Source organism: Geospiza fortis, unplaced genomic scaffold, assembly GCF_000277835.1.
Source record: "Geospiza fortis unplaced genomic scaffold, GeoFor_1.0 scaffold1, whole genome shotgun sequence".
Taxonomy (NCBI): domain Eukaryota; kingdom Metazoa; phylum Chordata; class Aves; order Passeriformes; family Thraupidae; genus Geospiza; species Geospiza fortis.
The window spans coordinates 5,137,597-5,149,551 of NW_005054320.1; the positions used below are offsets into that span (position 1 = coordinate 5,137,597).

Here is an 11,955-nt window from a genome sequence, read left to right on the forward strand (position 1 = left end):
CCCCGGGTCTCCGAGCGGGCTGGTTCTGGCTCGGCCGGCTCGTCCCTTCCTCCAGCCCGCCTGGCACAGCTCGCACCGGGAAGGGAAGGTCTGGCTCGGCGTCCTGATGAAGCCCAGCTAGGGGAGCACGCTGCCGCCTCAGAAAGTTGGAGGAGAAGAAGGAGGGGGAGGAGGAGGAGAAGGTCTGCGCAGCGATGTAGCCCAGAGCGTGGAACGGCAGCCCCGGGAAGGCACTTCAGCTCCTCGCCGCCCTGATCCTGGAGCATGGGCTAAAAACTATGTTCCTCTCCCGTATGGAAAATCATTGTTTCCTGCTGTTTGTGTTTGTCTTCCAAGCGATATTTATCCTGATCCTCTACCGAGGCGGACCTTCACGTGTGTTCCGCGGGTTTGTAGAGGCGCCTCAGGTGGTGGTGGATTACTCGAAGCGCCACGATGTGTACACAAACCTCAGCTTGTTCACCCGGGCTCCCAATGAGGACACCATGCCCTACTGCTCAGCGCAGTCCCCAGTCCTGGGTAGGTATGAACCTCCACAAACCCTGGAAAGATGGTTTGAAAGAACCTCTTTCATAACGCTGAAGGTGCCATATATGTAAGTTGTATCTTCTTCAAACTTTGAAACAGGCGTGCTGATGTACTTGCACTGACAAAATTCTCTCCTGTTAACAACCCGTGTTGTTTTTATTGCTTGTGCGAGGAAAAGTATTTTACTGGCCTACAAATTTCCAGTACTGAGAATTTGGTTACACAGATGTCAAGATTGTAGAGCAAGAGTGAAAACAGTGCATGGTGATAATATCAAGTTAGTAATGCTTTTTCTTTTTTTTCTTGGCAGTCCTGTGTAAAATGACCCAACAATTCAGAAACTGCATAATATTGACCTCTGACTTTACCTCCTTGGTTCTTTGTCTTAGTCTTATATCAAATCTGTAGTTCAACATGAATTGATTAAGTTGACTTGAAATCAGCTTAAGGAGGATATCTGAGAATGGCACCTTGCTCTTCATGGTGATCTTCTAATCTATGATTGTTACACACCCTTTAGGCTTAGAAACTTCTGTGTTAGACTTAAAAGTCTGGTCACAGTTTAATTTGTATTCACACTAGGACCAAACCAGATCTGATCTAAGAAGCAGCATTCATCCAGCTGTTGCAGTACTAAAACAGTTGAGAAATTTTAAGTCAGTACAAAGTCAAACCAGGTGTGTAAAGCAGGTGTGTTTCTAGTAAAGTGGTGGTGCTGCTCAGGCAGTAGTGAATCCCTTTGACTCAGCCAGCCATTAATGGATTAAGTTCCATCAGCATGCACTTAGAGCTAGTTTGGGGCCATCCCCTTCTTAGAGTACTGTGTAGTAAGTTACTCTTGTCAGGTTTTTCCATACTGCACGGGTTTCTGCATGTCTAAATGTTGTGTACACCTAGCCTTGGACTGCTGATCTAGGAAAGCTGATCACTGCACATGGAGCCCATTAGGAGCAAATGGTTGACCTTGGTTCACGTGGAAGTTCTGTGGGAAGCCAGTGCTTCTGTGTCAAGTTGCTTACTTAGGTTGGAGAACTCTGCTGGGAGCCCTTGGATGAGCCTGCTCAGGCTACTACCTTTTAATGATGCTTGTTCTTTTGAGATGTTTTCTTCCTTCCCCTGTTGCTTGCAATTAAATTAAGTACACACAGTATGTATGATGAAAGTGTAAGATAGCTTTGGGTGTGTGTTTCAGCATTTCCCTCAGAAATGGCTCTACTAAGTCCTGAAATCCTGGTAGCACAGAGCCTTTTTGCACAGGTGCTGGTGTCATGGCCTCAGTGCACTGCTGCCCATTCAGTTCTGGGAAGCTACAATTCCTTGTTTCAGGCTGAATTGTTTTATTTGGAAAAGCACAGCAGAAACGTGACTGCACCTAGTTTGTGTCCACTACTGATGAAAATCCTCTCTCCTAAAGACTCAAATGAGACAGCCTTAGTGTCAAAAAGAAAGAACCAAACAATTCTGCAGCTTGCTGGCAAACCATCAGATAAGTAAAAGTAGTGACGTATATGGAGGAGGCGGACGCAGAGTAAAATTACACTAATCTGTGCTCTTAGAGCTGGGAAATCTTTTTAAGAACTCTTCTTCTGCCCATCACTGAGTGCTGAGAACAGGGGATGGTCCTGGAGGCGGTACTTCAGAGCTAAAATGGAAACATGATGTTAATCGCAGACAGGAACAAACACCAAGCTGTCTGGGAGAAAAAAAAAGCCAACCATGAGGCAAAGTAACTGTGTGAGCTTTGCTGTATGAAATTACTGAGTTGAGCATATGAACCATTGTTGAAGTGAAACACAAATAATTTGGAGCACTGATACAAATTCAGCTTAAGAAAAATGAGGTCTCTGCTGCTGCTGAACTTTTACTCAGTGGTATTTCCCTGTAAATATAGGATGTAAATTATTGCTTCTGTCACTGCATGCCAACCTCCTCTGGGTGTTTAGCTTTTTTCTTAGCTCAGAAGCATGCTGTTTTGTGAGGGAGCTGTCCCTTGTTTTATACGTGATGGGCACATATGAATTGAGATATAAATACTTTATAAATGTCTTGAATAGTTGTTGCCATCATCTCTCATGAGACTGATGCTTCTTGGAAGCATTATATTGCAGAGAGCAATGCCTTTTAATATTAATTTCATAAACTCTATTAAACGAGATTTCAAATCAATTCTTGAGGACTCAGCCTCCTGCTCAGAGCTGGTAATAAGTCACTGTGGCCACTCTAAAGTGTGTTAAAGTACCTGGAAGGATGCCAAATGGCTTAAATGGTTTCTGCATCAGGGCTTTTATGAAGTGCAGCACTTTTTCCATTTATATATGTAGTAGATCATTTTGATAACTGTTTGAATGTTAATCAGCTTGCAGCTCATCTGTCTATTTCCTGTCTCCTGAATCTGCAGCAACTTGGTTCTTCCAGGGCTGTGAGGTAAGAATTAAAGTGTAATTGCTAATCATCTCTGCCTTAGAGGAACTAGACTCCTGCTGACTAGTGGCTTTTAAACACCTAGTGGTGTCCACTGAATGTTTTGTGACCAACAACTTGAAAAGCATTGCAGGTATTCAGTGTCTTCACTAATGTAGTGAATAAATTACTTGAGTTCCCTCAAAGGTTAAAGTTTCTACGCAAATAACCCGTTGCCAGTTTCTTCATCCTCTGTTTTTAGAGAAAGTGAAGTGCTTATATGCCAGGGTTATATTTTGTTAAACACAACTAAATAGCTTTTAAATTCCAAATCTGACTTTCTCACATTGCATGCAAGATGTCTTGCTTCAGTTCATCTTTTCCTCTCACAAGGAAAAAGTTTGGTGCTAGAAGATTTGGCTTTATTGTATTATTTCTGGTTTGGTTTAAAGGGGGTGCCTTCCTTCATGCATGGTATGTGCTGAACAATTTGGTTTGGCCCTCAAGGACTTTAATAGTTGAAAGTTCTGTCTGTAAGTTTGCTGTTTATAATTTCCTCATGCTATGGAAGGATTTTTTCCAAGCCCTTCTTATAGTAGTTACTGCCTTTCACTCCCATCTGTCATAACCTTTTCATGAGCAGGACCATCTGCTGTATTAAGTAGCTCCTGCTATGTTTTCTAATGCTGCCAGAGTTTCTTCTCTTGGATTGAAAGACAAATAAAAAAGTGGCAGTGTTAATGCTGAGATTTATTTTCAGATGCCACTGAGGCAGCCTTGTATTCTATCATTAGAAACTGATGCTTAAATGAAAGCTGTTGGTCTGATTTTTTATTTCTTTTCCTGAGCACTGGTAGAATCACACAAATATGACTCTATTAATGTAGTGTGTGGCGCTGCAGTATCTGAGTGCAGCATTCACCCATGCTACTGTTCCTGTCTGTTCATCTTGTGTAAGTTCTGGTTATTCTGATTGGGCTTGGTAATGACAGCTGCAAACTCTAAATGAGTTCAGAAGTCCTGGAGTTACTTTCATAAGGTGGGATAGATATGGTCAAAGTCAATAGGTCTCCTCATAGGTAAATACCTTGCCTGGGGAGTGAAGCAAGCAGGGAGTGTGCTGTCACTGGCACCAGCTGACAGCACAGGGAATTGTGAGACCTAAGTGTACACTGAAGTTTCATATTCATCAAACACCCTCTGTGTGATGGTACAGGCACAGAAACATCTTTGGAACCGTGGAAAAATTGCTTGGACATTTCAGGGTGTTGATTCCGTACCCTGCCTCAACAGGGATCCTGTGCTTCCTAGTATGTGTAAGATTTTTTTTTCCTTTTTTTCCAAGGCTATGCTTTGGCAGTTTTATTTATCCCTCTTTGGTCCAGCCTGCAAGTGCTCTGTTCACATTTGGGATTTAATTGGATTAGATTGCATTAGCCTTTTGTTAGTTGGACGGCAGGGAGACATGAGAGCCAGAATGTAGCTTGTAGCCCAGGAGTGTAGGGCAGCCAGAGGTTTTGGGGATGTAAGTCACACTGATTTTTTTTTTCCTTCCCTTGGCATATTCCAGATTGAGTTTCTGATCTGATTTGTTTGAGGTATGGAGCCAGGCACCATAGGAGAGCACAGTATCTTGCAAAACCTGGAAAATACAAATGTTACAGTCCTGAATGCTTGGGTATGGAAGGAGAGAACAGGAGTGAAGATATTCACATTATCTCACTCATACCCTTACATTCAAATTAAGGTCTTCTTTTTTCTGGAATTTAAAGATTGTTGCTGCAGAATCTTACTCTGCAATACAGAGTCCCAATTGTTTTATAGAAAATAAAACCCTGCCTTTGTGGGAGAATAAAAGGGATTAATTCCCTTTCTTATTTTTTCTTTAGAGAAATAATCTGTAGTTTAAATCCCTGAATATAATACTTCTTTAGCAAGCTCCAGTTGTCATCAAATCAGTGGTTTATGGTGCTTTAGGTTGAAAGATCTGATAATCAGCGACTCAGTTAATCTAAACAGCAACATAAACTGTTGATAACAGTTCGGTCGATAACATTGTTGGACTGAAATGTAACTCCGTTAATCTAAACAGCAACATAAACTACAGGTCGATAACATTGTTGGACTGAAATGTGGGAGTCTTAAGGGTGGAAAGGGAAACTGCTTGCACAGAGGTAGGAAATAACCTCATGAAATGTTCACTGTAAATGTGACCTAGGTTCATACCATCACAATGATTCTGTAAAGAACCCCTCTTCTATTTTGGGTGCAAATATATGGCAGTGTACTCTGCTTTCCTTCTGCGGGTAATGCAGTGAAAATCAAATTCTCCAGTATTTTAAATAGTTGGAGAAGGACTGAAAAGTGATGTTTAAGAGTCAGCTATTGCAAAATCTTGCTGACAAGCAAAAGTCAGGCTTTCTTTTTAAAAACAAAGCAACAAACAGAAACCAATGAACAAAACCCACACAGTAGGATTCAGACCAGACATTTTTGACAGCATGAGAAATGGGATCAGTGGCTCTTCAGACTGATTTTGAGGAAATGCCATTTGTGTTTTCCTTGAGGAAGGAAAGGAGACACTTATCAAATGCAGGTTTGCCCATCAGGAATGTGAGGTGTACCAACTTCCTCATAGTAGCAAAATGTTCCCTGGTTCAGAATGGACACTTTGAATTTTATGGCAAATTTAGTCCTTAAGCTTTGTTACTGCTCTAAAAATCCTGCAACCAACCCAAAACCAATGAACCAACCAAACCCCAAACCCCCAAAACCAGTGGAAGGATGTTGCTTCTTTCTGTGTCAGTTAAATAGGATGTGGGTGTGGGCAGGCTCAATTTTTTGTTTTTGTTAGAATTGTAGCAGACATTTGAATATAGGATGGACTGAAAGAAGCATATTCTGGACTCACTTGCTTATTTAGGCTTAAATCAGACCTGTACCTTCTCCTGCTTAAATGAAAGCTCCTAAACACCAGGCCTAAACATTTGCTTTCTCTCATGCTTCATTATCAGAAGGTTTTTGAGAGAATAATTTATTTCAGTGGTTTAAGAGGGAGTCTCACTTAGAAGATACTGAAAGCCTGATTTAGGACAGCCATAGTGTTAATTATCAGCTTGGAAAGAAAAGAAAATCTTGTTTATAGCTATTAAAAAAAAAAAAAACCACCACCAGCTACGAACTTGCCTTGCAGACTTCCGGTGTGAAAAACCATTTTGCCTTTGGTAGCATGGTCTGCAAAGAATTTTTGAATAGAACTGTCATTTGAAATTGCCAGCTTCTAATTATGATTTGGGTGAGTTTTTTCCTAGTTCATTAAAGCATTGGATGCTAATCTTGTTCTGCATCTGTGTATTACTTTCTTAAAAGTTCACAGTTATAGAAAACCATTAAGACACACTGAATTGTAGTATAAATACAAGTCTTCTGCTACTTATGGAAGCTTTTCTCACTACCCAGGAGGACAGGCATTTAGATAATTGTAGCATTTGTTTATTTATATTGTAACAACGAGGTTTGTGTTAAAATGGGTATTGACACTTTATATGGATTCTTTTTCACTTATGACTTGTTAGTATTTTTCCATCTGAAGAATGGAAGAATTCCTGTAAAAATGCAGATTTTTTTTTTTAATTAGGCAAAAACTCTTGAAGATATCCAGTATATTTTGTATTTTAAAATGAGGTGCTGAGTAGAACAACAACCATGTATGGTTTCTTTTGCTATCCTGTGCCTGTTCCTGAAAATATAACATCTTCTTTCTCAGTTCTGTCATCTGCTTCTCCCAACATTTTGAAGTACTGCCTGCTTATCAAAGTGTCTAAAATGAAATAATATAGCAAATTCAGCTATTGTGGCATGTGATTGCAACATCAAATTGAACTTGAAATGCTTTTAAAGGTAGAACTGATATTTTCTAAAGCATTTCTATTCATGCAGGCTTTAAACTGTTTCTCCCCTGACCTGCTGAATATCCACTTGCACATCTTTGACCTTGAATCTCTTCTGAAAGAGGCTTAGAGAAATTTTCCAAATGGGTAGCAAAAGCAGATGTGTCTGTTCATCTTGAATGATTTTCAACGCTGTTTCTTTCAGCGAATCCATTTACTCAAGGATCTCATCTAAGCAACACAAGGCTGTAGTAGGCAGGCAGTCCCAGGGAGAAGCAGCTGTGCAGCAGCCCAGTGAGGCTTGCTGGCCGTGCCAGGGCTCGGGATGCCTGGCAGGTAGTGTGTCCTCCTGCTGCTGAGCTGGCCAGCAGGCAGCAGTGAAATTTATCACAGCCACATCTGCATGGGTGTTGTTAGCTCTTCTCTGGTGGGGCTGCTGTCTGAAGGAGCAAACATGAGTAGCTGGTCTGAAAAAAGGTGGAGAAACATCACTGATCTTATTTATTCCTTTTTCTGTTTCTCCTTACAGTTGGTCCATTAACCATCACCTTCAAGGTGCTCCCTAGTGAGAGGATGATCATAAAAAGAAATCCTTTCGTTCAGTCTGGTGGCCACTACAAGCCACCTCACTGCTTTCCCCGCTACAAATCCGCCATCCTCGTGGCCTACAGGAACCAGGAGAAGTACCTCCGCCACCTTCTCTACTACATCCATCCCTTCCTGCAGCGCCAGCAGCTCAGCTACACTATCTACCTGATCCAGCAGGTAAATCCAAGTCAAATATGCCTGCTGGGAGCTCAGCTACACCACTTAAGGGTTGGGTTCTGAAGAAGAAATGTAACTCTTCTGATGTGGAAGTACTCTTTTATGCATGAGCTGAGAGGAGGTCAGATAGCTGTCCTGCCTCCATGACTGCTAATGATTGAAACAGTGTACCACTTGCCAAGATCATCATTCTGCTATTAATTGGTTCTTTTGTGGTTTTGGGTTTTTTTTCCTGGGGGTATAAATTTGTCACTAAGTGGTAGTGCTGGTTTGAAAGTAAACCAGCGGGAGAAATGAACCCCCACACAATCACCTTGAGAAAGATTTCAGATTGGAATTACAACCTAATAGAAAGATTACAATAAATGCATTAATACAGAAACACTGGCTTAAAGGGACAAAGTCAGAGTATAGCCTGTCCCCCTGTTGGTCAGGATAGTGGTCACAGCCTGATTAAGTGATGGCTGCAGTATTGAAAACGATGGTCCTGTGGAAGATCTGGTCCTCCTCTGGCTCCCTCGAGCAGTGGTGGTGTCCCAAGTCCCCAAAAGGAGATTACATGTGGTCAGGTTCAGGTGGTACCTCCCAGGACAGAGAGTCTCACAATGGAGTGATGTAGTCCTATGAGGGACAGAATATTTTTGGAGTCCTTGGTGGTTGTTGTTGCCAGGTATCCTGCTGGTGCCACTGATGGCCCCTTAGCAGAGACCCCTCAGGATGGGTGGGACTGCTGCTTCACGGGAGGGAGGTACCACAGCTGAGTGTGAAGAAACACTATCCTGCCTTACAGGGCTGCCTCTTTTTTCCTTGTGTAGCCTGAGGAGTGGGTGTGCACTGGGCAGCTACTGCAAACGTCTCTTCTTTAAGAGTTTGTCTGAAAATGATGTAGAGGAAAGTAGAATACAGAGTTCGGTTACGGTCCACAGTAGCACTTTCCTTTTGTAACCCAGGACAGTTGTAACTTTTGTTTTTCTCTTTTTGAGATTTGCATGCAGTTTGTCTGTAGCTTCAGTGTGACTACTGAGCAAAACCTGGAGACTACCTGCTGAAGGGAAGCTGGATATTTTTAGTCTGTGTCAAATACATACATGTGGCTTGGCAGGGCAGTCTGTGCAGGTCAAGCAGCCTTTTGTACCTGACATGGAATGGTGTTGCAAAAGATCAGTGGCAAGGGATCAAGTTTTGGATTCATCAGTTAAAACCAATAGTTTATTGGGAGGGCAAAGAAGCTTTTTTGTTTGACCAAGATATTTTTCTCATTTGTAAGTTTTAGTAAACAGTAGTCAGGGCAAAAGTGTTGCTGTACAAATGTGCACCTGAGGATTGGCTTATGGATCTCTTGAAAGGTGCCAAAAGTGCATAGCCCCTGACACAGCAAAGCTGACAATTGTTGAGAATGTTGTGAAGCGGATGGGTGACATTTTCAAAGCTGTGAGCGTGGAATTTGCAGACAGGATTGATTCATTCATTTGAATAAGGCTTTTTGACTAAAACAAGTTTTAACTGAGCTATCTAACAATATCTGTGTTGTTTTGGTGAAGAAATGTAGGTTTTCTTTTCCAGGTAGGGACTGGTTCATTTAACCGAGCAAAGCTGCTTAATGTTGGTGTCCGGGAAGCCATGAAGGATGAAGAGTGGGACTGCCTTGTCCTGCATGATATTGACGTGGTGCCTGAGAATGATTATAACCTGTACATTTGTGATGAATATTATCCCAAGCACATGGCCAGTGCCATGGATAAGTTTCAGTACACGTAAGTGCCCCCATTTGCTTTCTGTGGATATATTCCAGTTGGTTCACTTCCTGTTAGAAAGTATGGGTGGGAACAGTGAGACACAACCTTTATGAGGTTTTCTGTGCGTTAGTTTTGCAGCAGTTTCTTCCTAGGAAAGGATATTTTTGACCCAAGCGTGCAATCTTGAATGTTTCCTTGCCTGTAGTTCCCTGTTCCACAGTTAGCTCAGCTTGGCAAATGACTGGCAGGTTTCTGTTTGACTTTCCCTCAAGAAAAGAAGTATAAGGTGGGAATATTGGATCATGTGGAATATGATGTAGTAGGATACAGGTACTTTAAACTGATCCAAGATACGAATTTTGAAACCAGCTTTACTTTGGCCAGTTTTGGGGGAAGGTGGTGGGAAACAATGAGGGGAATGGAACATGATGGGAATTACACTGGGTTTACTGTTTTGGGGTTTGGCATTGTCATGAGAGTGCCTACAAGTATGCAATTAATGTATGTGTGACTTGGATCACACTGTTAGTTGTGGAGGACAGGCATTACCTTCAATAGTGAACTCTGGTTTTTGGTGGTTGGGTTTTTTTGGAGGGTGGTGATTGTTTGCCTGTTTGTTTTCTCTTTTAGTCTGCCATACAAGTCCTTTTTTGGGGGCGTGTCTGCTCTGACTCCCGAACATTACATGAAGATGAATGGGTTTCCCAACACATACTGGGGTGATGGTGGTGAAACTGATGACATTGCTACAAGGTACCAATGCACAGGACAGGCTTGAAATGGATCTAAGCTGGCAAGTGAAGCACAGCAGCACCCTAGGAAAGGAACCAATGACGTTGTTCCTTAGTGTGCTTGCAGTACCATTATAATCCCAAATGCTGTTGGTATTGGGAATGCTTAATGTCAGGAAATGGTCAGAACCTATGAATCCAATCACTATGTGCTGGGAAAATAAAGTTTTCTCATTTCTGGGGAGCAGAATGTTATTTCACATCCTTGTGCCTTCAGTGCAAGGGGTTATAACCACTTGTAGTTGACAAATGCCTCCGCTGATGTTGACAGCCCCAAGGGAGGGAAGGAATCTGCAAGCTTGAGGAATAAGAAGGTGCTTAACTAATTCTCAGACAGTTGAGAATTTAAGTTAAGTGCATTTAGGCTGCTCCAAGTGTTACCTAATCACTGATACTTGGGATTAAGGAGCACAAGGAATCTATCTTTTGTCTGCAGTGCTGGGTGATGGAGGAGCCTGTGTACCAGTGTGAGTCAGTGACAGCAAGAGTTGATGGTTTTTCTTGTACTTTGGTTGCCATGGCAACAGCATTCTAGAGATGAGTTTAGTTCCAGGTGCTCTGCCTAATGTGAATTCTTCAAGTACAGAATCATGGCTGCAGCTTCTTTATTTATTTCAGCTTTGGAATTGCACTGTGCACCTTTATGATCCAGCACTGAGGCAGGCTTATGGAGAGTTTATAAAACTAAACTGACCATGGAATCCTTTGTTATTTTTGTCTTGCATAATGTGACAAGTTACAGGGTTTTTTTTCAAAGCAGTATTCATCTGGGAATTGAAAGCCAGATTTTCTAATATAGAATTCCTCTTTTGCCTTTCAGAGAAAGCCAACTAAAAGGTTGTGTGGTTGTTTAGAGAGTCAGCATTTATGAAAGGAATAGAATGCCAGGAAAATAGATCTTTACATCAAGTACTACAATGCTGGGTCTATTCAGCTGTTCTTAGTATAGCTTAGGCATCTAATTTGGTTTTTGGTACCCAGGGTGGAGTCATGCCAGTTTTGCATAGGAGTGCACTTCTTTGAAGAGAATCCTGGAAGGCAAGTGAATTATATAGCTCCCAGAATAGCCCTTTCTGGGAAGGAATTACAGCCTATGTTTTCAGAGGAAACTTACACTAATGATTAGCAATGTTTTGGCCCAGAGATACATGGAGGCTGTGGACAATGCCTGTTAATGATTTATTCACATTCTGAAGTCTCAGCCTGCAGAAGTTCGGAATGAGCTGGCTGTTCTTCAGTGACCAGCTGGGATCTGGATTTTAGGAGGTGCTCAAGCACTTTTTACCTCGTAGCAAAAAAATTAATGAATCTTTTTTTTTGACATTTCAGTGTCTAGTTTTAAAAAAAATTCTGTGCAAAGATGATTTTTTTCTGGGATATTGCTTATTAAAAAGCAGAGTTAATGAAAAAAACTGCCAGCTGCTCTTATAGTTGCCAGACTGCAGTACTCTCTAATACAAGTTGTAGCAAATACCAGAATCTACTTTTTATTAGAAGAAAACACTATTCTAATTGGAGCCACTCATGTGTTAACATTTTCAACTACAGGAAAGTCTCTTGGACTCTTTTTAACAGTAAATGAATGTATTAACAATTCAGTTCTAGTCTTATTTGCAATGCAAAAAACTGTGACAGCAAAGCTAGTTCTTGCTTTAGTTCTTACTTTTTTGTCTCTTTATGGTTGAATGTGCCATAAGCGTATGTTCAGAAAACAAGAAACTGTTTAAAACTCCATGTGAAATAATGGAACTGTAACACTGTCAGTGAAGTGTTATAGTCATCTGATGCCTCTAGCCTGACAAATATTTTCAATTCTGTAGCCTTTCAGCTTCATAACATTCCTGC

General features: G+C 41.5%; 1 protein-coding gene across 2 annotated transcripts in view; it reads left to right on the forward strand.

Moving 5' to 3' along the window:
* The first annotated feature begins 6 nt into the window (after positions 1-6).
* LOC102034619 (beta-1,4-galactosyltransferase 3-like) overlaps positions 7-11,955 on the forward strand; it is a 14,444-nt gene continuing 2,495 nt past the window's right edge. The window contains exons 1-4 of one of the 2 annotated variants that reach the window (XM_005420559.2): positions 7-519; positions 7,348-7,583; positions 9,147-9,337; positions 9,950-10,072. In XM_005420559.2, the coding sequence (XP_005420616.1) occupies positions 279-519; positions 7,348-7,583; positions 9,147-9,337; positions 9,950-10,072 (791 nt within the window). In that variant the 5' untranslated portion in view covers positions 7-278. The remainder of the gene's footprint in view (positions 520-7,347; positions 7,584-9,146; positions 9,338-9,949; positions 10,073-11,955) is intronic. The other variant, XM_031056691.1, reaches the window with a different exon arrangement.